At 37.5% G+C, this 26,520-nt stretch overlaps 1 protein-coding gene across 2 annotated transcripts in view; it reads left to right on the forward strand.

The window, feature by feature from the left end:
- pals2a (protein associated with LIN7 2, MAGUK p55 family member a) overlaps positions 1-22,160 on the forward strand; it is a 29,284-nt gene extending 7,124 nt beyond the window's left edge. For both annotated transcript variants that reach the window (XM_039694539.2, XM_039694540.2), the window contains 11 exons: positions 6,571-6,689; positions 8,364-8,516; positions 8,767-8,916; positions 9,757-9,984; positions 13,946-14,077; positions 14,192-14,288; positions 15,317-15,388; positions 17,258-17,419; positions 17,521-17,723; positions 18,822-18,950; positions 20,171-22,160. In XM_039694539.2, coding sequence (XP_039550473.2) covers positions 6,571-6,689; positions 8,364-8,516; positions 8,767-8,916; positions 9,757-9,984; positions 13,946-14,077; positions 14,192-14,288; positions 15,317-15,388; positions 17,258-17,419; positions 17,521-17,723; positions 18,822-18,950; positions 20,171-20,347 — 1,622 coding nt within the window. In that variant the 3' untranslated portion in view covers positions 20,348-22,160. The remainder of the gene's footprint in view (positions 1-6,570; positions 6,690-8,363; positions 8,517-8,766; positions 8,917-9,756; positions 9,985-13,945; positions 14,078-14,191; positions 14,289-15,316; positions 15,389-17,257; positions 17,420-17,520; positions 17,724-18,821; positions 18,951-20,170) is intronic.
- The last annotated feature ends 4,360 nt before the right edge of the window (positions 22,161-26,520 follow it).

Consider the following 26,520-nt stretch of genomic DNA (forward strand, 5'->3'; position numbering starts at 1 on the left):
TTTATACACCAGATACATGAAACTCATGGTATCCACTGAGACCAATATTATTTATTTAAAGATGTATGTATATTTATAATTAATATTTTAGGTTAAAAATCAGCTGAATTTTGTTTGAAGTATTTTAGGAAATATCTAGGGAAAGTTGTCCGATACCGATAATTCTTTATATTTGATAACCGATATATTGGCCAATAAATATATATTTTTGTATAATTTCTGAGAGCCTGATTACAAAAACAAAGTCTCAGCATTAACAGCCATTTCACAAGCACACAATTACAATGTTATCATTATAATTTTATGTAGCATGCCCTATATGACAGACTTGCACTGCACATGTTATACATGCACTTAATGTTATTTTTGTTTTTTTGAAGTGATTCTAGTCATATTTCAAGCATTTCAAAATCATCATGGTGTACCGTGCCCATCTGAAGCGTCTCGGCTGAAGGAAATTTTAATATAATGGCCAAATTTTCTTATTGGGCTGATAACGATTATATTAAAAATATTCCTATTTGGTGGCCGATATCGTGCGTCCCTAGAAATTTGAAATAACTTGTTTACTTTGTAAACATCAAGGTAGTACATGATATCAAACAATTGTGGCTATAATATTTATGATTAGGATTTTTGCCATATTCAAGGAGCCCTACTTTATCAGAAGCAGTTTTATGTTGCAGTGGCTTTAGATTTATTTATTTATTTATTACTTTTTCAGCTCGTTCACCCTATGACTGTGGTTGACATATCTTTTGCAAACATTTCCTTTGGAGTAAGGGTCAGAATGACCTCTTCAGTCCTTTCATCATAACTTTAGCAATGTCTAATGTATCCTGCCTCTATAGAGAGCGACCCATTCAGCTCTGGATGGAGCTAGAGAGGTTAACAAAATTGCTGATAAAATGGTGTGACTGAGGCTTAATGACCTGCATCTATGACCCACAGCGTAGTGTTTTCTTTCAGTTGCTTCCACTGACACAACATTTTCTATGCTGTGTTGTGCAGTTTGTTGCTGCCTGATAGTGGGAGAGGTCTCTGTGTGGGTTTGTTCACCATGTAAATGGTTACTGTTTCCATTATGCAAATGATGCCACTTTGTAATGAATATGCCCTTTTCTAGTGCTTTTCCGATGCAGTAATACACATGGATTGTTTTTGTCATTCTCTGTTACTGGATTGTGTAGGTTGCATAGTATTACACATGGATTGTTTTTGTCATTCTCTGTTACTGGATTGTGTAGGTTGCATAGTATTGACTGTAAACTGGACCCAAAAGCAGCTTTCTGCCACACCGTGCAGCCAAGCTGTAGGAAGCTGTGGAAATTGTGTGTTGGTGTGTGTGTGTTTGAGAACATAATTTTTTTTTTCTTCTCCAAAATGACCTTCGTATTTATAACTCAAAGCGAATTAGTCGCATTTGGAGCTTGAAATATTCCTAATTTTGTCTCTATAGTGGTGTGATTTGGTTTCGACCAACTGGCCAAGTAGCGTTTAGGTTACTACGTCGAACTGACATAATGCTGTCTTGCCTGGGAGACCAATCACCTCTAAATGGTAACAAAGTGAGATTTGCAGGCCGAGTCACACCTACCCTGACATATGGGTATAAATTGGATCAGCATTACTCACCTCATTGCTGTTTTGCCTCAGGAGTGCCATATGGTGCCCTGTCCCTAAGAAAAGAGGTCCTTCCTCAGGGGAATCCACCAGGGAGGGCCTTTTGCTAGGAGCATCAGTTCCGCAACTAACAAGACCTTCTCCTCGTCCTCCCTGACCTTGCACAGTTTCTGTTAGGGCTGTGGCTTTACGTTAAAAAATCGATTGCACAATCGATCAGACCAACCAACACAAGTTTCGAAAATTAAAATAGGGAATCGATTTTAATGGCCTTCTAATTTATTTTATTTTTATTTTTTTACCAAAAATGTGTTTTAGGTGGCCATATCAAAACTGTAAACAGAACATGTAGGGTGTTGGAAAATAACAATGTCTTTTCTGTTAACCAAAAGCTTTTTAATATACGCTATTTAGGGGTGTGGTCCGATCAGGATTTTTGGGGCCGATCACTGATCCCAGATTACTGGAAGCTGTATCACCCGAGACCAATACTGATCACCGATTACAGGGTCTATATTGAAGACCTCTATTTATCATGTAGCATTACTTAATAAACTATATTTAACAACAATGTACTTTAAGTATTACATTTAAGAGAAGACAATGTATCAACAACTTCCATATACGCTATCTGTAACTTTGCTTTTTTCTGGGATGCTTTGTCAGATTTTGTGGGCATTTAGAGAGGAAGAGAGATGGGGATAGAGATTATTAGATTCATTTCTCTCAATTTCTTAGTAATTGTTTTTTTTTTCTTGCAAAATTATTTTAAATAGATTAAGAAAGCCACCACTACTGGTCACATCTATATGGTTAGATTGAATTGTTTTGATCCAGTGAAGTCTGTCCCACCATGTACCTAATATAAATAAATAAAACATCTCCAGTTAACTAGATGAGCATTCATTTAGTTCGCTATTAAATAAGAAATCTAGCGCTAAAATGTGTTTTTGGACTCAAGCTGCGCACTTGTTACCACGGCGATCCGTGTCATGGATACAGTGTTCTCTTCAATCTATCGCCGTTGCGGACTCCATTCATTCCGGTGAAATCACAAAATAAAACAGAAATGCGTCCCTGCTTGATATAGACTGTAACCAGTAACCACTGATTAACATTCAGTTTTGATGAGAAAAAAAAATATGTATACGAGTGCGGATTAGAACCTGTAACCTTTGACGCGCTTGGCAAAAGATCTCCCATTAGACTATTGAATTACTCAAAGTAAATTGTGGATCGATGGATTTATTTACAGGTTGAGCAGAGAGGCTGCACAGTTTGACAAGTGGCTGCAGCATGGTACACATATTGCAGATTGCTAATGAATGGGCTATATGCACGCATAAGTTCCGCATTTGACGCAAGGATGCTCGTCCATTTCCGGTTGTGGAGATTAAAGCGGAGGAAAACCAAGGAAAACGGGATTATGAAAGAGTCTTCAAAATTTACTGTCGTCTTTGAAAGGAAACGTTCATGCGTTTAGATGTAATTTTACATATAGTTATGCTTCTTTTTAAAATTATATTAAATAAACATAAGCACAACGAGGGGTGTCTGTTTTATCTGTTTTTGTGACTAACGTTCCTTTAGTATAACCATGGAGTATAAAATTCAATATAAATTCTCTGTATTGCATTGGACCTTTATGATCAGCGGAAGTTATCGAGCATCCTTACACCTTCACCGGAAATACGGCTGTGCATAGAGCCCATTGTCTTTTTCACACACCTTGTAGAATTGTCAGACCGGTGAAGCCATTTTTATCAGGACGTAAATAAAATGTCTCATGAGTTTTGCGTCATCTATTTGGCTTTTTTTGGATCGGCCTTTATAGAGACCGCCGATCACACATCCTAAAGCAATTATCGTCCGATTATGATCAGCGACCGATCAATCGGAGCACCCTTAACGCTATTAGTTCAATGCAAGTGAACAAGCGCGCCGTTATTTGTTGCTTAGTGACGTGTGTGTGTTCAAGTAAGCCAGAAATGTGCAGATTCTGCACAATATGCTGTATTTAATATCACCATCATGATGAGGGCTCATGAGTTGCGTATTTGCGCTAAATCCGCGCAGATTTGACTTAGTCGAACTTCCCCAGCAAAGTGAGTAAATAGAAATACTTTGCAGGCATAAATGTACCAGAATTGCACACAATTGCACAGTCAAGGATAGTGAGAGAGGAAGACATTTGATCAGATTCTGACACTAAACTACCTCCATACTGCAAAAGCTCTTTATGCACTTCCGGGAAGAAAAGCACGGGGGCGGAGTGAGGCCATCTTCACATCACACGCTCCAAGTCCCGAAACCAATCATCCAGCCGCAATTGCTCAGAACAAATCTGAGCGCATGGTGGCCCAGGCAAGCATGGCTGTCAACTCTGAGAAAGCTTTGCGAAAGCTACTTTTAAAGGCGCTATACAAAATAAATATATTAATAACTCTGAATCAGATTCAGCATGAGCAAACACCGCTGAAGCGGGAAGCTCAGTGTCATTTTCCTCTCCAGAGGATGATAGCCCTCTCACCGATGCAGCTATCGACATCTGATCCTCATCTGGAGTGCCGAATGACATGCTGGGTTGCCGTGACAACTCGCGCTGTCAGCCAGCAGCTCACTGTGAAGTGAGAGGTCCGCTGGGGTTTTCCTTGAGGAAAACTCTCGCTGTAACTCTCAATCTCCCAAAGCGTTGACCCAAAGACCCGTGGCTGTGATTTCACACACAATCAGCGGCTAGGCAACAACAAAGGGGACTCGAGCCTTTACGAGAAAGGAGAGTTGCGACCGGCATGCCAACGTGTGAGAACATGAACCACCCACAAACGCAGTCTCAGCATGCTGGGCATGATCATGGCCATGCATTAGATAAAGTCAGGAGGCAAACGCATCTAGAAACACACGGACGAAAAGACGTCTTGAAAAAGACTCGTCCCATGCTTTCTCTTTTAGGGAACTGCTCTTTCAGCCGAAATGCCCTGGGATGAATGCTGCGCTCCACTGGAATAGTAGTAGAATGAAACCGCTCTGCTCCAAAGCAAAATATAAATGAAGAGACAAGAGAGTATGTCCTGGTTGGTGTGACTCGGCATGCAAATCTCACTGGCCAAGATCCATTAGCTCGTTTTGTTACTACTTTGAGATGATTGGGCTCCCAGGTAGGGGTGCACGATATTGACAAAAATGTGATATTGCGATATCGATAATGAATATTGCGATATCGATATTAATTTCGATATTTTTAAACGGATGTAAAACTACAAAAGTTATTGGAAAGCGCATCAAAAAAGATTAATAAATAAAACAAGTTTTCTTACAACATAAGATTTATTTAAACTGACAGTCATATTGGACTGGTACAGCATTAATAAATAGGCCTAAATAATATATCTACAGAACAGGACATGTTAGTTGTGTACACTACAGTGTAAAAGATAATAATAAATAGCAAGTCTACAGAACACACTATGCAACATAAACGCCACTATATGCGTTTTCTTTGACCGTATATAGCTATGACCGTGAAAAGAACAGGTGTAAATGCCCTGTGAAACGCATTCGTGACGTATTTGAATCTAATCGCTCAACCACTTCAGAAGGTGGTCTGATCTGCATTTCAGTCGAAACTGGACAAATGTAAATGCATCTCGTTGTTGAAACCAAAATGTACTCCTTCCAAAAACGCTAAAAATGAGAAGGTTAAAGGCTTGTCATGTTATGGCCAGATATGACGACGCGCGCGACTGCAACACGCATCACCGCAGATGTGCAGCTGCTGAACATTTCCTTTTCATCAAGTCAACGCGCAAACTATCGCAAATCAAAGTGAAAGTAAGTCGCAGACGCTTTTCACAGTTATCTTCATTAAAAGTAAATAAACGAACTGATCTATTTTACCTGATGATCATAAAACGCAGCTCATAACTGTTGCTTTCGGTGACGTGCACTCCATTAAATCTGCATATAGCGCGAGAATTGAAGATGGTATTTTGATAAATCAGATAGCTATCCGAACAGTAAAAACGCATGAAGTTGTCAGGTGGACCGTGGCCTGATGATACTTGTGCGCTGGTGTGCGCGTCGAGCCGGGGCAAGTGTGTGTGTGTGTGGGACTGTGTGGTTGGAGAGCAAGGGAGAAGTGAGAGAGTGACGGCGGTTAGCTTTGTAGCGAGTAGCGACTTTATATTGAGAAACAAAGTGTCTCCCCTGTTCTTTCTGACCACTGTAGGAAATCTGTAGCATGAAAAGTTAAACCTCTCTTGATTTAATATTGTTTATGGAGAAGGAGAATCAGGAAATGAGTCGGTGGGGAAATGCAACGGTGCATGTCGGACCAGACGCATCATAAACAAAATATTGCCCAAATATCGCGACACTTTCGATATGGATATCGAGCAACGTGATATCGCGATAACGATATTGATTCGATATATCGTGCACCCCTACTCCCAGGCGAGACCCCATGACGTCCTTCCGACGTAATGTTGAACGTGACTGACTGAATGGGATAGGTTAATTTTTCTGAGGTGCGTAAGAATGTCAGCTACACCTAGTTGTTTAACTAGATTGCTTTATTTGTTCAAATGCATTTCATTTTTTTTGTCTGTTTTGTTTTATGTATTATGTTAGTATTCGATTTGATATATTTCAATACCATGAATGACTGTATAGAATCCGTAGACCGTAAAATGCGTATGAAGTACTGTCTACCATAATATATTTATACCTGAAGGAAAATGCTTAAAGATTTATTAATATAAGGAAACCAAAAAAAGTATATCTGCAATTTGGTGTATAGAAGAAACATTCATTACATAGGACACCAGTTAAGTCATATGTCCTTCTGTTGCCAGTGTGCTTTATTCTTATCTTAGTCACCCCAATTACATTATGGGCTATTTATTTTAACGATGTGTGTAATTTTTTTTTCTTCTGTGTAACCCTCAGCCATGCAGCAGGTGCTGGATAACCTCAAAGAGCTGCCGCCTTCAACGGGAGCCAAAGACATCGACCTCATCTTCCTCCGTGGCATTATGGAGAGTCCTATAGTTCGTTCCCTCGCTAAGGTATAATTCTCCATTTTTAAAGGGGACATATCATGCTAAATCCACTTTTTTGCCTTGTAAAAAAGTTGCATTGCAGTTATGCTTTATATAGACCACAAATGTATGATTTATATGTAAAAATGAATGATTTTTCATTCATGTGAAAATGAATATATCCATATAAAAGCATATGTACCCTTTAAGTCTTGTACTATCTCTCACTTAGCGCTATAGCTATTAGGGGGCATGTTTAAAAAGTGTTTAAATTTAACATTTAGTCATTTAAATTTAATGTAGTTAATAAGAGATCTTGTATCCGCCACCTAAAATCAACATAAAACCTGTTCATATATCTCTAATCGTGTCCGTGCATTAATGAGCTGGATGTCAGGAGTTGTTTGCAGTGTCAGAGGTCACAAGAACGTGATGTACAGGGGCTCTCTTCTCATTCTTAATATAGCGGTGTGAAATTGTTTGGATTGTGAGATATACTGGTAGAGCTTCACTTTGTTTGATTAGGAACTAACACACTAATTGTGAGAAACATGTTTAATTGTGAGAAACATAGTTTTTTGTTACTATAGATTTAATAGCAAAAGATACACAAACAATACACGTGACTGACCCTTATGATTTTTCTTAAACACATTTGTCAAATAGTTGATGGATTGTAGCTTAATTTCTTCACTAACAATGTGTATATATTCAAGTAGATCTCTCAAATCTGTCATTTATTTAATTTCGTGAAAGTCGTAAAAATTCCCACCACAGTGTTAATTTCCACCATTTTAAAATGTGTTTTTAATGCATTTTTCAGTTTCATATGTTAAGTTTTGAACAACAACAATTTTGTGAACAATAAACAAAATATTAAAGTATTATATATTTATTTCAAAAATGACATTTCTAAACAAACTAGTTTGGAAAATGATGGTGGAAATATAAAAACCACATGTAAATAAACAAAACTTCCATAAACCACGTGTTTATTTAGACGCAAATAAATGTATTTATTTAAGTTGATAAATATGGAAGTTTTGTTTATTTACATATGGTTTATATAAAACTTCCACATTTATCAACTTGAAAAAAATAAAAATGTATTTATTTATTTAAGTTGATAAATATGGAAGTTTTGTTTATTTACACATGGTTTATATAAAACTTCCACATTTATCAACTTGAAAAAAATAAAAATGTATTTATTTATTTAAGTTGATAAATATGGAAGTTTTGTTTATTTACACATTGTGTGCTCCGGTCCTGCTCCTTGGTCCTAGCTAGACCTTGGTTTTCCTTCCTAGATTTTTTTTTTTTTTTTCCTGTTTGTTTAGATATTATTTTTAGTTGATTAATTAGTTTTAATTGTTATCATTCATATTTTTATGATGCATTTTAATGGTTTAAGATTGAAAGTCTGATCTATAGTTATCATTTATTCATGGGTAATTTGAAAATATTTTTGAGTAATTGTCTGATTTTTTTTTTTTTTTTTAAATAAAAATCATCCCCTGAGACACATTTAATTAAATTATTTCTGTAAATGTCTTTGTGTACGGTTGTTTAATACTCTTCTATCTGAAGTGTACCTGGCAGTGCGTTTGTTTAATGCTCTGAGTCCATCTAGACGTAATCCATTAATCCGTTTCTTGGTAAGAGACTCAAGCTATTTTGTCTCCACCCCCTCTCTCTCAGGCTCACGAGCGATTGGAGGACGTTAAGCTGGAGGCGGTGCGAAATAATAACGTGGAGCTAGTGGGCGAGATCCTGTCTGATATGAACAGTCTGATCAGCCGTGATGAAAGTGCAGCAGAACTCAGTAAGATCCTGAAGGAACCGCATTTCCAGGTACCAGATGTGTGTGTGTTTGTGTCTGACTGCCTCTTTTCATAACATTGTTGACTTGTTTATTTACAACTATTTATTCAGCCTGTTGCCTTCAGTAGTATAGCAAAATCACCTTTAAGCACTTGAGACCATGAACAAATTGAGTTGCTCATTTAAAAAAAATGTTTTGCTCATTCACTTTTTTAAGGAATATAATTAATTTGGTAATTTAATTATCCAAACTTGAATGTAATTCTCTTGGTAATTTCAGTCCCTGTTAGAAGCTCACGACAAGGTGGCTTCTAAGTCATATGAAGCTCCTCCCTCCAGCACCAATTCCACCAGCATGACCAGCTCATCCCTCATGCCTGCTGACACTGTTCGCATGATCAGCATCCAGAAGAAGGCCGGAGAGCCTCTTGTGAGTGACAGACATTCTCCGTTTCCCAGGATTAGATCCGATAGTCAGTCAGATGTTCCTCTCATTCAGAGTTGCTCTACTAACCACTAGCAGCTTGTGTTTCAGGCAGCGTGAAAAGTCATTTTTGCTCGGTCTGAAATGAATTATCTATCTATAGTGTATATATATATATTATGATATAAATCGATCGATTGATTTTATTATATAAAAAGCCACTGAAAATATCAATTTTATTTGTTATTTATTTTAGGGATATTGTATTATCTTATAATGCAATATCCATAAATAAATGCATGTTATTTTTAGTGGCTTTTAATATAATTTATAATAGGATAATATAATACAATATAAATAAATAACAAATAGAAATGCATATTTACAGTGCATTTTTATATAATAATACAATGTCCCTAAAATAAATAAAATAAAATAAATATTTTCAGTGCATTTGTATACAATAACATTTTTAAGACAATATCCCTAAATAATAAATATGATTTTTAGTGGCTTTTAATACATGTTATTACATAAAAATCCACTGAAAATATTTAATTTTTATATTTTGTATTCCTTTAAAAACCACTGAAAATAAGATTTACTTTTATTCATTTATTCATGGATATTGTATTATAAAGATACACTGAAAATATTTATTTATTTAAGGATATTGTATTATTATCTTATATTTTATTAATTTATTATATTGATTTATTATGAGATATATTATAGGAAAATATGCCCTTTATAAAGTAATAAAATAAAATAATTGTGATAACCAGTTTCAGGGTGCAAGTGACTCTGTGCTGGCATGTCAGAGATTCACGGTGTCATCTCTTTTAGGGTGTAACATTCCGGGTGGAGGAGGGCGACCTTGTCATTGCACGTGTTATGCACGGCAGCATGATTGACAGGCAGGGGATGCTGCACGCTGGTGATGTCATCCGAGAGGTGAACGGCCGAGAGGTGGGCAAAGACCCCATGGCGTTACAGCACATGCTGAGGGACTGCAATGGAGGCATCACCCTCAAGATCCTACCCAGCTACAGGGACACACCTCCACCCGCACAGGTCAGCACACCGCTGATTCAGTCCAATGAAATTAAATGATATAAAATATTCAAAAACATTTTGCCACCAAGTTGCCTGGTTGAGGGAAAACTCATACAAAATAAATGTAAAATGAACCTGAACCCATTTTCTGCAGCAAGATGTGGATCTTTCTCATCTGAGCTCTTTGTACTCTCAGCATCTGATTATTAGGGGAAAATACCAAGCATCTTTTCTCATAGACCTAATTTTAGTGCTTTACAACCTCCTGATGGGACATGGGTTAGTACAGTCCTCGAGAAGGAGGAAGGGCGACTCAGTTTCAGCATTATGGAGAGTCCCATAATTTGTTCCCTCGCTAAGGTAAAACTAATTCTCCATTTTAACTCTTGTTCCATCTCTCACTTAGCTCTATGGCTATTAGGGGACATCAATTGTTTAAATTTAACCATAAATTTAAAAATCAAATAATTGGTAATTAAAATTTAGTTAAAAAGAGATCTTATATCCGCCACCTAAAATCAACGTAAAACCCGTTCACATGTCTCTAATCGTGTGCGTGCGTTTATGAGCTGGAAGCCAGGGGTTGTTTGCAGTGTCAGAGGTCGTAAGGAGCTCAGCACTAAAATCAGTTTCAGTCTGGTGGCATTGTGAGCATGGTTATTCCTATTAATAACACAACCTGCGCTAAGTAGGGCAGATGGGAGGTGTCAAATCCTTACTCTACCCTTACTCTACACACCCTTACTCTATACTCTAAGGAGATCTGGGCCTGGAAAGAAACAGATCCTGAAAAGAAATCCTGATCTTCAGATGTTTGCAGGGTATGTTACTTAAAGTAATTAGTTATAGTTACTAGTTGCTTCTCACAAATAATAGCTGAGTTAAATCATTATAAAAGTAACTAATTACTAGGGAAAGTAACTATTGCGTTACTTAAAAAAAAAAAAAAAAGGTTAAAATAGGCCTATGTCAAATAACTTGGATGCACCCAATATTAAATATGTTAAATTAATGAAATGGACACTATATAATAAATTATTATTATAAAACATTGTACACTAATCTACACTATCGTAATGTTTCTGTGGGACAATGTGAGAGACGCCTATAAAATTCGATATATTATTATTACTATAGTAGAACAATAAAACATAATTTTAGGTTTAGGTTTTGAACTTTTAATATTTAATATTGCACAGACCACTAAGTAAATAAATTATGCTTAAATGTAACAAAAATTATACATGCACTCTTTTTAGTGAAAATTAAAATGATAAACAGTTTAACAAGAAGTGCTCCCAGAACCCGAATTCCCAGAACGTTCCCTGCAGATTGTTTTTTAGATTTTATTTGTATAACCATGTAAATTAATTAAAATGTTGCAGATAATTATTTATAAACAAACTATATAATGCTCGGACACACTCGGTCTCTCTCGCGCAGTCGAGCGTTCGCTTTGCTTTAGTCCAGTCCGGCGCGTCATAAAACACACACACACACACACACACCAGAGAAAAACGTTGCAGGTCCTATGGCGAAGAGAGAGCCTACTCGGATGGAAACCGCTTCAGTGAGCTCAATTAGGCTATAGTAACGACACATTTGATTGTCATTAAACGGTAACAACTTTGTAACAGGGGAAACAGTAATTAGTTTGAGTAGTCGTTACTGAGAAAGATAACGCCGTTAATAACGCCGTTTATTTAAAACGCCGTTTATTATTTATTTTTTTGAGTTGACAACTGAATTTAACTCCAGTCAGTGCGTATGTGGCCTTAAGGTCAATTTTATACTTCTGCGTAGGGTGCGGGCAGTAGGTAAGGCGTAGCATACGCACAGACGCGTACCATACCGCGTACCCTTTGTTGTAGCCTGACGCGCACCTCCTCAAAAATGTAACTACACCTCGCGACGACTCGGACCACAAGATCTGTGATTGGTCGGCTTGGTAGCATCGCATTTCCTCCTATGCATTTACGCACGTACCATCTCCTCCGTCGTCTTCTCTCGTTTCTGCTTTGTAGTTTTAGTAATTTCACTAAAATGAACTGTTTTTGAACCTCAATAAGTTCCAACTCCAACATGATCCGCTCTCTTTCAGTCGCCATCATAGATATGTATATAAAGGCTAGATGTGTTACGGCGGAGTTTCCATCGTCATCACCGGCGGCCATCTTGTCACAGACAAACTGATGTAAGATGAATGGTCAGCACAAACACAAATACTCTTATCTCGTGGAAATCTTGACGGATTTGGTTTCTTACAAACGTTATTAACGTGGCTATAATTATCTGGATGATTATTTATTTAGACACTTTTTTATTCATAAGTATGCAGGGTCATAACTACATCTCTGACGTTTATAACAAAACAAACCATTTGAAAATCGGTAGAAAATTGAGAAAGTTATGGTCATTTAAATAGTACATGTACCATTAACACAATGTTACGAGTGAGCGAGCTACCTGTGACAAGATGGCCGCCAAGTGCAGACGTCGACCTCCATTGGCCAGCAGCGTGGACGACATATCTAGCCTTTATATAGATATCTATGGTCGCCATTGCTTGTAGTAACCTAGCTACGAGGAATCTAAACACAGTGGAACATTAAAACCCTCCGTCGCCAACTAGCGTTTCGGAGCAGTACTGCACAGCAACCAAGACCTGAACGCAGAAGTATAAATGCTCACGACGGCTTCGCCTCGACGCAGAAGTATAAATTGGCCTTTAGTGGTCTGCTGGCGGGTGTGATGTCGTTTTTAGCTGGTCTTTCTTTAACAAGTTATTTTGCAAAACCTGCATCATGTTAGAATGACCATGTATTATAATTACTCTCTATGGTCATTAAAAATCCCATGATATCCTTCGAATAAAGAGTAGGGGTTTAACCCCGGCATCCTGGCCGAACTTGCCCATTAACCTCTATCCAACAAAATGGCCACCTAATCATCCTCATATACACTGATTGGCTTCATCACTCGGTCTCCTCCCCACCAATAAGTCGTGTGGTCCTGGTGCAATATGTCTGCCATCGCATCATCCAGCTGGATTCTGCTCATTTGGTGGTGGTCGAGGAGATTCCCCCTTCTATGTAAAAACACTTTGAGTGCCAAGAAAAGGGCTATATAAATGTAACTAATTATTATTATTGTTATAACAGTCAGAGCTGAAATATGCAATGGAAACGGTTGGAATGTATTGATTAGGAACCTTTTTTTATATTTTTAAACTTTTTGCAATCTGAATGAGTGATATTTGCTGCTTCTGATCCAAATACATTTATATAAATCCCCGAACAGTGCTGTTGCTGCACATCAACCACTTCCTGAGTGTATGCGTCTAAACAAGAAGATGTCCTTTACCAACTTTCCTTGAATAAGTAATGTTTACAAAGCTTGCACAAAGAGCAAACACCGGAGGCGAGGGTTTACAGGGTTCCTTTGCTTGTGTCAAACCCCCATTTGTGTCTTCTTTCGACCTGAACTTTACTCAGTGGCCTGGTTATGTGCCATGAACGGCCGCTGTATGTTTACCGTTGGGTCCTCATCGCTGATAAAGATCCACCACGATCCATAAATATTTACTGTGAAAACATGCTGTTGTCCTCTGTAGAGAAGTCCATTTACAACACACACCAACTTGGAAAATAAATGAAGAGAAACAGAAGCAACCCAAGTCATTTTTTTTTTTTTTTGGTTGCGGTATTGTGTAGATATGCATTGACAACGTGAAAGAGCATTCCTAAAAGCTGATGGTAGTCAATGTAACGTGGAAATGTTTTAGACAATCTGAATGGCGAAGGGTTTATTTAGTTTTATGAAAATGCTTCTCCTTTCCCAACTGTATCAACATCAGCATTAAATGTCAGAAAGCAATCCTTTTTGTCTTGTGACATGAGCTACGAATTGCATTTTTAGGCTATAATTAGCAGCTTAATTTATGTCTACAAGCACGAGTAACGCATTATTTTCCCTTTAGGTGTATTTGAAGCCACATTTCAACTACAATCCTGACACGGATAACCTGATCCCTTGTAAAGAGGCGGGTTTGGCTTTCTCTAAAGGAGACATTCTTCATATAGTGAACAAGGAGGACCCCAACTGGTGGCAAGTGAGAAGCAAATACACTATTTTTTTTCCAGATCCGTTTGGTCGGATTTATTTTAAGTGATGAAATATTTGACATATTGAAGCTATGTAGTGTTTGTTTCTTCTTTTTTTTTAGGCATGTAACATAAATGGAGGGTGCACTGGCCTGATCCCCAGTCAGTTTCTTGAGGAAAAGAGGAAGGCGTTTGTAAGGAGAGACCTGGATGGATCAGGTACAGTGGATTTTAGGCATTGGGAACTTAAAACCGTATACATACGCATTTTGACCATTCATTTACAGGTCAACACTGTTTTTAGGGACTGAAAAAGCAAAGTACATTTTTTTATTATTATTATTTTTTACCTATACTTTGTGTTTTTGTCAAGAACGAGGTTACCATTAAGCACTGACAAATTTTCACTTAATTCAGTGTGGAGGACATAACTTAGGATGACCAACTGTCCTGTTTTCCCAGGACATTTCCTGATTTCATATAAGAATATAACAATTTTCTTTCCATACTGAGGAGGCATAACCTACTTTAAATGTGTTGAAATTAATAAGGTCGCTTTGAGTAAACTTCGAGTATCATTTGAGTTGGCCCATGTGTTTGCTGGGCCGAGTGTTCTGGTTTTTGTTGATCAAAATATGGTCACCCTAAAATAACTGATAACAAATATAAAACAGATATACACAAGAGAAACGGATACACATACATAAAGAATAATAGAAAAATGACGATATACTTGATTCACAGGTAGAAAGTGCCTACTGAAATAATCTATGTCTGACATTAAGATAATTAAGGTGTCTATGAAAATAATTTTTATGAAAAGTATACTGTGATTGTCTCCATGTAAACTACATTATTGTGAATTTGTGAAACCAGTGACGTTGTGCGTATTACTGTATGTGTGCAGTCTATAGGTGCGTACTTTCTTTACAAAGTGACTGCCGCCAACTACTGGCCTTGAATGCATAATACGCCGTTTTAGTCGTTTTCTCGGATCCAAGTGAAAGGGCATAAGTTTGACTTTGCATTTTTGCAAAGTTTGGAAAGAAACAACAAAGGAAAGACCTTTTCGATTTTTATACATCACTGTTGTTAATGTTCCCTTGGAAACTGGATAGTGTAGTTGTGGATGAAATCATACTTTGCTATAATCTTAATTGGAAAATCTAAGAGTAAAGGTCTTTCCTATTGCATATTACTACTGTAATCTGTTTACAATCTGTAACTGTTTTACAACTTTGTTTTAGGAATTCTCTGCGGGACATTAACTGGAAAAAAGAAGAAAAAGAAAATGATGTACTTAACGGCAAAAAATGCAGGTTAGAATTGCCTCCGTTATATATGGCCATCTGTGTAATATACTGGTGATCTTTTCTATGTGCTGTCAAAACAGCGCCGACCCGCCGTGGCATGGACTCTATAAGACCCTGGAAGTGTCCTGTGGTATCTGGCACCAACACGTTACCAGCAGATCCTTCAAGTCCTGTAGGTTGTGAGGTGGAGCCGCCGTTGGTCCAGCATATCCCACAGTTGCTCGACTGGATTGAGATCTTGGGAATTTGGAGGCCAGAGGCAGGGTGCATTACCCACTTCTATGAGGAGAGACAAACCACAAACCGACAACAAGGCGTTGGGCGCCTAAGGCTCATAGACGCATGAGGACAATGAAGGCTATCCTGTCTGGTCTGAGCCAACAGAAGGTCTACTGTGGCGCAAGTCACACAATTTTAATGATGGCTTTGGGAGGAACAAAAGCCTAACCCCAACCGACAGTATGTCACACTGTGATTGGTCTGAGGCTATGCAGCCCCCATACACAGCAGAGTGCCTATAATGACCCCTGTCCACCGTTGAAAGCATCTTCAATGGAGCAGTGGAGGAAGGTCACATGGTCTGAGTACCGTTTTCTTTTACGATATGTGGGCCGCCATGTACATACTTCCCCAGGTAAATTACTGTAGGATGAAGCTGGTGGAGGGAGTTTGATGCTCTGGGCAATGCTCTGCTGGGAAACCCTGACATTTGGCACATACCACCTGCCTAAACGTTGTTACAGACCAGGCACACCCCTTCATGACAATGATGATCCCTGGTACAAGTGGCTTCATTTTAGCAGAATAATGCACCCTGCACACATTGTTCAAGAATGGTTTGAGGAACAAGATGCAGAGTTCAGGGTGATACCCTGGCCTCCAAATTCCCCAAATTCAATCTAGTTGAGCATCTGTGGGATATACTGGACCAACAAATTCAATCCACTTCACCTCTCCACCTACAGGATTTGAAGGATCTGCTTGAAGTCTTGGAGCCAGATAGTACAGGAAACCTTCTGGGTTTTCTTACCAGGTGGTCATAATGTTTTGGCTCATATATAACACACACACACACACACACACACACACACACACACACGAAATTAATACTTCTATTCAACCAAGGACATCAGAAATGTTTCAAACATTACAGTAAACACATTTAAAATATTTCAAATAAATGTTTTGCTTTTGATCTTTGTTTATCAAAGAATCTTACAAAAATATATATTGTGGTTTCCATAAAGCAGCACAACTGTTTTCAACACACACTTTTTTTCTTAAGCACCAAATATTAGATTTGAATTATTTAGCATATTAGAATTATTTCTGAAAGATCAGTAATGATGCTGAAAATTCAGTTTTGCCATCTCATGAATAAATTATACTTAATATTAAAACAGTTATTTAAAGTTGTAATATTTCATATTACAGATTTTACTCAAATGCATCTTTGGTGGATGTAAGAGTCTTATTTAAAGGGATACTCCACTCCCCCAGTTGAGTTTTTTACCGTTTTCGAATCCATTCAGATGATTTTCTGATATTTAGAAGAATATCAGTAACCAGACAGTTTCTGGTCCCATTTACTTCCATAGTAGGAAAAAAATATACTGTGAAAGTCAACGAGACCAGAAACTGTCTGGTTACTGATATTCTTCTAAATGGTAAAACACAACTGTTTAACTCTGGAGGAGTTTTAAAATGAGCCTATTTCCAAAAAAAAAAAAAAAAAAAAAGTGGAGAATCCCTTTAAAAACATTAAGAAGCTTACCTTTTAAAATAAAAACGTACCGACCCTAGACTTTTGAACAGCAGTGTAAGTGCTTTTAAAACATAAAAAAATAACTTTTAAAACTCCTTTCTTTCTAATAGAATTTGATCGGCATGAATTACAGATCTATGAAGAGGTAGCAAAGATGCCTCCATTCCAGAGAAAAACACTTGTACTGATTGGTGCACAAGGTGTGGGCCGCCGAAGCCTCAAGAACCGTCTGATTGTGGTAAACCCACTGAGATATGGAACTACTGTACCTTGTGAGTCTATGAACATTAATACTATGAACATTAATACTTAGCTGTCATGTTATTTTACAAACATAAACAGTCACTCGTTGAGAATTTCATCTGTTTCTCAGTCACTTCTCGGCATCCACGTGACGACGAAAAGGACGTCCAGTCGTACTGCTTTGTTTCCAGAGAGGAGATGGAAATGGACATCAAGGCAAGTCGATACCTGGAGCACGGAGAATACGACGGCAATCTGTACGGAACCAAAATTGACTCCATCCATGAAGTCGTACGCACAGGGCGTACTTGCATACTGGACGTCAACCCACAGGTCAGTGGATTGGTGAAAATAACACAGGATAGAAAGGCTAGGTATTTTATGTTCAATGAAAGCTTGTTTTTTTTTCCCTCATAAATGTTTAGGTATACTATCAGAATTGTGAGATATAAACTTGAGATTGCAATGGGAAAAAATAATCCGTGGCAGAAACAAGCTTGCATAATATTGTAATCGTCTTTATATATTAATTTTAGATAAGTTGTGATACAGAGCTACCTAGATCTCTGAGATTGTTTGATATATGCCACATTGATTTTATTCAATCATTAAGACCCCGTTTACACCTGGTATTAAAATGCGATCTGTATCCAGATAAGTTATCCGGATAATAAAAAACGCATGTTAATGCAAGGTGTAAACGCGTTGTGATCGGATCGTGATCGGATCTGCCTGACCACATCTGGAGGTAGTCTGGCTCGCATTGTGTCCGGATCTTTACTAGGTGTAAACGCAATCTGGTTGTTGAAACCACATATGTATATTTTACTCCTCCCAAAAATGCTAAAAAATAAACGAGTGAGAGCGTGTTATATAGGCTATGTCATGTTATAGCCTAGTCAGATGCGACACGCATCACCGCAGATGAGCAGCTGAGCGTCTATTCAACGTGCAAACATCGCAAATAAAAGTGAAAGTAAGTCACAGACGCAGTTAACACATCTTCAAGTAAAGAAACGAAATTATCTTACCAGGCCTGTTGCCACTCTCTCTTATTGATGTCTCGGATTTGGAAATTAGCTGATGATCAATAAAATGCCGCTCAGATCTGTTGCTTTTGGTGGCGTGCAATCCAATAAATCTGCATATAACGCAGGAGGTGAAGATCGGATTTATATCCGTTTTGCAAAAACACATTTATGTGGCCAGGTGTAAATGGAATCAGTACTTATTATCCGGATAACTTATCTGGATACAGATCGCATTTTAATACCAGGTGTAAACGGGGTCTAAGAGACAATGACTGAAGTAAATCTGTTGAACAGTCAGCTCATCTCTTCCTGTCTCTTAGGAAACAGGAAGAGATGACTCGTCATCACTAGTAAAATAATTTAAATATATATATATTTATTTAATAAATGTGCTCTACAGGCTCTAAAAGTACTGAAGACATCAGAGTTTATGCCATTTGTGGTATTCATCGCGGCCCCGGAGCTCGATACACTACGGGCCATGCACAAAGCTGTGGTGGATGCTGGGATCACAACCAAGCAACTGACGGTTAGCCTCACATCTGTCTCAACAGTTCATGCACTCCACAGAGCGTAACAGTCCAGTTCTGGAAATAAACTCCCAAAATATAGAGAAATATATTTGTATTAACAGAGCTACCTAGATCTCTGAGATTCTTTGATATATGCCACATTGATTTTATTCAATCATTAACCCTTGTGCATCCTTGTGGACATTTTTGTCCTTTTCAGTTTTGTTTTTTTGATCACTTTGCCTGTGTTAAAGCTAACTGCAAAAAACTTGGCACAGGTGTGTATTTTTATTGGAATTTTACTATTTCACCGTCATTTTCTTAAAAAAAATATTTTTTGCATTAGGTACAAAAAATACTCCCTCTCAGCCCCTTTTGGACAAAAATGTCCACATTGAAACCCATTAAAACTGCCATTTTTAATTCCCAGTTCAGTTAACTATAAAATTATGCAATCTTTCTTAAGAGGCTTTCATTCTGATGGTAAGGCTTCAAAATTTTATTTTTTACTATTTTTTTATCAGATGGTGTCATTTTTTTTAAAGTTTGGCCTATAAAACAAATATCGCTTTTTTCCTGTTTTCTGGTTTGGCATACTATAGAGCCAACTGGATAAATTATGCAACGATATTTGTGTGTTGGTATGGATGTCAGAGTGTGGTTAGTATGTGTGTTATAAAAAAATATGTGTGTGTGTGCGCATGTGTGTTTGTCAGACTGAGAGAGAAAAACTGCAAATTCAAATCCAATCACTGTGAGCTCCAGTGGGGTTTTGCTGGGACCCAATGGGGAAAATATGTTACTACGCCCAAACAAACTGTTACCGAAAGCTGATTTTTTGAGATATCATCCTCAAATTTGGAACACAACCTATTTAGATTTATGGCTTTGATTTTATTGTAGTTTTGAGTTCAACCTGATTTAAAAAATATATATTTTATATAAAATATTATTTTATAAATAATTTTCATAAACTTATACCTATATAACTTTTTTTTGGATTTACTTATTATTATTTTTTTACTTCAGCAATAATCTGCAAAGGGTCTTCTTTAAAATGAGACCAAACTTAAGTCTGTGCTCCAAAGCGTCACATTTTTATGACAGTTTTTTGACATGGACATTTTTGTCCTCTTTTTACCTATGTGTAACTTTTTTTAATTGATGCACAAGGGTTAAGAGACAATGAATGAAGTAAAGCTGTTGAACGGTCAGCTCATCTCTTCCTGTCTCTTAGGAAACGGACCTAAAGAAAACGGTGGACGAAAGCAGCAGGATCAAGCGGGCGTACAATCACTACTTTGATCTGACTATAGTTAATGACAATCTGGACAAGGCCTTTGAGAAACTGCAGGCAGCTGTGGAGCAGCTAACCACACAACCGCAATGGGTCCCTTTGAACTGGGTTTACTGAGACATACAGATCATTATCATCATCAGCGACGGCTCCACTGATAGGTCAGCGGCACAGAACACAAGTTCACACTGAACGGACCCACCAGTCACTATGCAAATGTACACTAGCTATCCAGTCACAACAGACAGAAGGGAAGTGTACTTATTTATTAATGTTTTTTTTTATGTTCTACTGACTAAACATATTTTAAAGAATGTTACTTGGAGGGACAGAAACAAATAGGATTTTTTTGGAATGTCATTGAAATGGTAATTAATTTTTCATTCTAGTATAAGGTGCATTACAGTATTGAAAGCAGGAGGTCTGTTTTCTTGCTGTAATTTTAGAGTGTCTAACATTGGTTTACAGTGCAGTATTCATCTTGCATCTCTTCATCTTTCTGAAACGTATGTCATATAGTTCATTCACTACAGTATGTCAAATAATTTTATAGTTTATCCAGCTTCTGACTTGGTAAGATCTTTATTAGCCTTGAGTTTTTTTAGTTAAATTCAAGAAACGCTAGGAGTAAGGCAGTTTTAACTTTTAAAATATCATGGGTGCACTTTATTTTACAGTCCTGTTCAACATGTACTTACTATAATTACTAGGTACTAATCCTGAACCTATCCCTAAAGCGCAAAGTACCTTTAGTTTTGACGCGAAAGCTTGTTGTGTGTCTACAGCCGAATACATCTAGTGTCTGCGCTACTTCTCTTCCGAAGTTATGACCGATTCATATTCTTTGTACTCTTTAAACTAGAGTTGCATGTATTGTTGCTGCCATCGCCAGTAGTTTGTTTCACACTTGCGGTTTTGGCCACTTGAGAGTGCATGCATGCAACAGGAACTAAGAGCACACTCTAAATTGGCTTTGAGGTTAAGAATCGTTCATGTTCAGGAAATTGCGTGCCCTGATTTCGTGGAATGTCTAGAAAACCTTTCCAGTGCAAGTTAAATTAGATGTTGCATATAGACCATTTTACGAGATGTAAACAACACTGGTCCAGAAACACTTCCTGTTTCAGTTTGTAACTGTTTTTTTTTATTTTACATGTAAAGAAAACATCTTAAAGATGTTTGTTTAACTTTTTGATTCAGTTTTATATGTTCTGTTGGTTGTATTTTATCCCAGCTTTTATGTAGTGTTAAAAAACTGAAACAGGAAGTGCTTCTGGACCAGTGTTGTTTACATGGTCTATAATTTGGTAGTAAAACATTATTGAACATTTTATTAGTACAGAGGCCACTGATATTATATGTATTTTGTCATCATTGTCGTTTAAACTACAGTTGTGTGTTTCTTAATCGCCCTTTGTCAACGTGTGCGTTTATTTTTGTTGCAGTCTCTAGTTGTTTCTTCTAATTTTTTTCTTTTTTAATTGTGAGCAACAGTATTGCCACCTTGTGACAAACTAATTAGTGCAAAGGCATATGTACAAATATAGATTAAAAATATTGCTGCGCATACCATAATTACCCTAGTGTATGAGTGAAAACCTAAGTGTACTTTGAGCTTAAGGGACAGGTTGCAGTATGTTTTTGCTACACTGCGCTGCTTTTGAATAGTTTTTCTATGTGAACATTCATCTTGCTGATTTTTCAGCATCTCGCACATGACAACTTGTCTTGAACTTTTACCATGAGCACTGCATTTCAAATTGAAAATACAGCTCAAAACCTTGGCTGCTTTTCCATTCACCAGCGCCACATCTCTGCTTTTGGAGGATACTATTGTGTGCATCTCGTGTTTAAAGGGTTAGTTCACCCAAAAATGAAAATTCTGTCAGTATTTACTCACCCTCATGTTGTTCCAACCCCGTAAGACCTTCGTTCATCTTCAGTACACAAATTAAGATATTTATGATGAAATCTGAGAGCTGGATCACTCCTCCATACTAGTCCATAGGCTTCTTGAGGGATTGAAACTTGCCGGCCCCGAAAAGTTATTAAAGACATCGTTAAAATAGTCCAAGTGACTACAGTGGCTCAATCTTAAGTTTATCAAACGATGTGAATACATTTTGTGCGTAAAAACAAACAAAAATAACGACTTTATTTCAACTATTCACTTCCTTCTCCATGGGCCTGTAGTCAGTTAACGTAGTGTGGTAGCGTAGAGCTACGTCACACGTAGGCTCACTATTGGCCGACGCTGGTCATGTGTGTGATGCGTGTGACATACAATAACAGAAGCTTACGCTATTAAACTAGTAACCTGACTCGCGCAGAGGGAGAAGTAAATCAATAGTTGAAAAAGTTATTTTCGCGCACAAATGTATTCTCGTCGTTTGATAAACTTAAGATTGAGCCACTGTAGTCACTTGGACCATTTTAATGATGTCTTTAATAACTTTTCGAGGCCAGTAAGTTTCAATTCCTCAAGAAGCCTATAGACTAGTATGCAGTAGTGATCCAGCTTTCAGATTTCATCAAAAATATCTTAATTTGTGTTCCGAAGATGAACGAAGGTCTAACGGGGTTGGAACAACATGAGGGTGAGTAAATACTGACAGAATTTTTATTTTGGGGTGAACTATCCCTTTAAAGCAAAAATGTGTTCTGTGTGAACTACCCATAAACTCAGGGCAACTCCACCATCCTGCTTCGTTTAACTCCAACCCTGATCAAACTCGCATGTCTGTAGATTTCTAGTAATCCTGAAGACCTTGATTGTAGCTCGTTTAGGTCTGTTTGATTAGGGTTGGAGCAAAAATCTGCAGGATAGTGGATCTCAAGGGTGAGTTGCCCATCCCTGCCATAAACCTAAACCCAAGTTATCTTGTGTTACTCACACATGATGAGAGTACTGAGTAGCAAGTATACTGTAAGTGAATGTACTATAAAATAAAGTGCCACCAATATCACGGTTTCATTTAAATTGTAGCAGAATTATGAGTTTAGTCGTATACAGAATCAGTGCTGTATTTAGCTAAATGCCTTTTTACACGGGCACAAAATGACCAATTGTGTCCTGATCACAAGCTACCTGGCTTCCCAGTGTCATAACAGTCTTGGTTGTCTCTTGCCTGTAGTGATGCATCTCTGTCTCTGGCGACTTGCTCCAGTGTCTTTTTCAAGGCTGTGTAACTCATTTTTATCCAGCTTGCGTAATTCATTTGAAAATTCTATATTTTGCAATACAGAGTTGTATTTTCTGACATGAAACGGCTGTCTAATAAATTAATCTTAAACGTTTAAGTACAATGATCCTAATTTTTTACTATATATGAAAACAATCTTATGCACATCAAAATGTGAAATGATTTAAGGCAGGAAAGTGGATACAGGGAATTACAAAACCTTTTTTTTTTTTTTTACTTTTTTTTCACAGTATTGGATATTCACTTTAAAAGATTTGAGATTACAAAAGTACTTTAAAAACAACAAATATATGTATATAGATAAACATATTCAAAGACCAATTCAAATTGACAACGGGCAGTTGTCTTTTACAAGATGGCAGTCATCCACAAAACAGCCGAAAGGCCATTTAAAGGATCAATGATTTTTTTTTTTCTCCTTCATCCCCGAGTATATCACCCACCTGCAGGGTTTAATGCCCTTTGGTCACTTAATAGCTGAGAAGCCTCTCGCTGCATCCTGCGGTGGAGATCCAACCCGGCCCCATCCAAGTGTGACGTCAGAAGCTACCACGCCCATGCCCAAATTGGACACATTCTCGTTAACATTTAAAAACAGGAAGAACTATCGAGAAGAGAAGACTAGAAGACGAAGGTAACTGCGAAACAAAATGCACAAAACACACTTGCGGTTTTAGTATAAACACTGTTTAACATAGCCTAATACGAATGAGCTGTATGAGAATGAGATGTTACCTGTTGTAAGCTGCTCTTATCACTTTATTAGTAGTTTGTAATGTGTGCGGCTGATCACTTGACTAGCATGCCTGCTCCGCAATTAGCGCGAAAGCCCGCGATATGTAATAATTTATTACAGGTAGCTAAACTTAACATTTCATATTTGACATAATTTTTTAGGTCATAAATGTTAAACGAATGACAAAAAATAATCAGGCAAACTAATAGCCATTTTGAACTGAAAATTAGTATAAAAAATAGTAACGTGTAATGTAATAATTAGTTTACTGTCATTGTTGTGAGGGGACAAGAAACATTAACAAAGCCGTTTTCATCATTTTAGGCACATGAGTAATAATGAATGTATACATATTGAGAATATAATACAAATTGTAGCCTTTAGTACAAAGCTAAGTCTTCAGAGGGGAAGAGAAAGTGATGAAGAGACTGAGGAAAAAAGAAAGAGTGAGATGAGAGGTGAGGCTCTCCTCTCCTTTGACAAATAATCTACTGCCCACTGACATGGTTTTAAAGCAATTTCATATCCTTTTTTTAGGTCTTCAAACGTCTTGAAAATGCAAATATCAGATAACTAAAAAATGTGAAGCCCCTACCAACCTCAAATTTAGGACCTCTTTGATTATTAAGCCCTGTATTAGGCATACAAACAATAATAAATGTGTAGCCTATACATATTGTGAATGCATTTGATAAACTTAATTACCAAGCTTTAGCTTTCAGTAATAAACGCGTCTGAAAAAAAATTATTCATAGGCAAAATCAACCTATATCAGTTGACCCTATGTTTACTTTCTTCACTGACAGAAAAATGAAAAGCCTATATCAGTCAAAGCTCAGTTAGGAGTTAAATTTAAACTTAAATTTAGCTTATCCTTACATTTTTTGTTTGTTTTTGGGGGCGTGTTAGAGTGGGATTTTGTTAGGTGGTCCTCAGAAAAAAAAATGGAAGATAAAGTGGTCCTTGGGCTGAAAAAGTTTGAGAAACACTGGTCTAGTGCCTCCATTTTTGCACTCAGGTTTAAGTCTCATGGCCCTCTATCAGAATCCAGAGTTTTGAGAGGATTGGAGAAACTTCATTTTTCGCCTGAAAAAAAAAAACGAAAGGGGTACCACTGTCGTTTTTTTTTTTCGGGTTGAAATTTTGAGTTTCGATATCTCAGCTCTGGAAGGGTCTAGAGCCTCCATTTTTGCACTCAGGTTTAAGTCTCATGGCCCTCTATTAGAATCCAGAGTTTTGAGAGGATTGGAGAAACTTTATTTTTCGCCCGAAAAAAAAACGAAAGTGGTACCACTGCCTTTTTTTTCGGGTCGAAATTTTGAGTTTCGATATCTCAGCTCTGGAAGGGTCTAGAGCCTCCATTTTTGCACTCAGGTTTAAGTCTCATGGCCCTCTATTAGAATCCAGAGTTTTGAGAAGATTGGAGAAACTTTATTTTTCGCCCGAAAAAAAAAAAACGAAAGGGGTACCACTGTCGTTTTTTTTTCGGGTCGAAATTTTGAGTTTCGATATCTCAGCTCTGGAAGGGTCTAGAGCTTCCATTTTTGCACTCAGGTTTAAGTCTCATGGCCCTCTATTAGAATCCAGAGTTTTGAAAAGATTGGAGAAACATCATTTTTCGCCTGAAAAAAAAACACGAAAGGGGTACCACTGTCGTTTTTTTTTTTTGGGTCGAAATTTTGAGTTTTGATATCTCAGCTCTGGAAGGGTCTAGAGCCTCCATTTTTGCACTCAGGTTTAAGTCTCATGGCCCTCTATCAGAATCCAGAGTTTTGAGAGGATTGGAGAAACTTCATTTTTCGCCTGAAAAAAAAAACGAAAGGGGTACCACTGTCGTTTTTTTTTTTCGGGTCGAAATTTTGAGTTTCGATATCTCAGCTCTGGAAGGTTCTAGAGCCTCCATTTTTGCACTCAGGTTTAAGTCTCATGGCCCTCTATCAGAATCCAGAGTTTTGAGAGGATTGGAGAAACTTCATTTTTCGCCTGAAAAAAAAAACGAAAGGGGTACCACTGTCGTTTTTTTTTTTTCGGGTCGAAATTTTGAGTTTCGATATCTCAGCTCTGGAAGGGTCTAGAGCCTCCATTTTTTGCACTCAGGTTTAAGTCTCATGGCCCTCTATTAGAATCCAGAGTTTTAAGAGGATTGGAGAAACTTCATTTTTCGACTGAAAAAAAAAACGAAAGGGGTACCACTGTCGTTTTTTTTTTCGGGTCGGAATTTTGAGTTTCGCTATCTCAGCTCTGGAAGGGTCTAGAGCCTCCATTTTTGCACTCAGGTTTAAGTCTCATGGCCCTCTATTAGAATCCAGAGTTTTGAAAAGTTTGGAGAAACATCATTTTTCGCCTGAAAA

The sequence above is a fragment of the Pimephales promelas genome, chromosome 12, assembly GCF_988280905.1.
Source record: "Pimephales promelas chromosome 12, fPimPro1.hap1.1, whole genome shotgun sequence".
Lineage (NCBI taxonomy): Eukaryota > Metazoa > Chordata > Actinopteri > Cypriniformes > Leuciscidae > Pimephales > Pimephales promelas.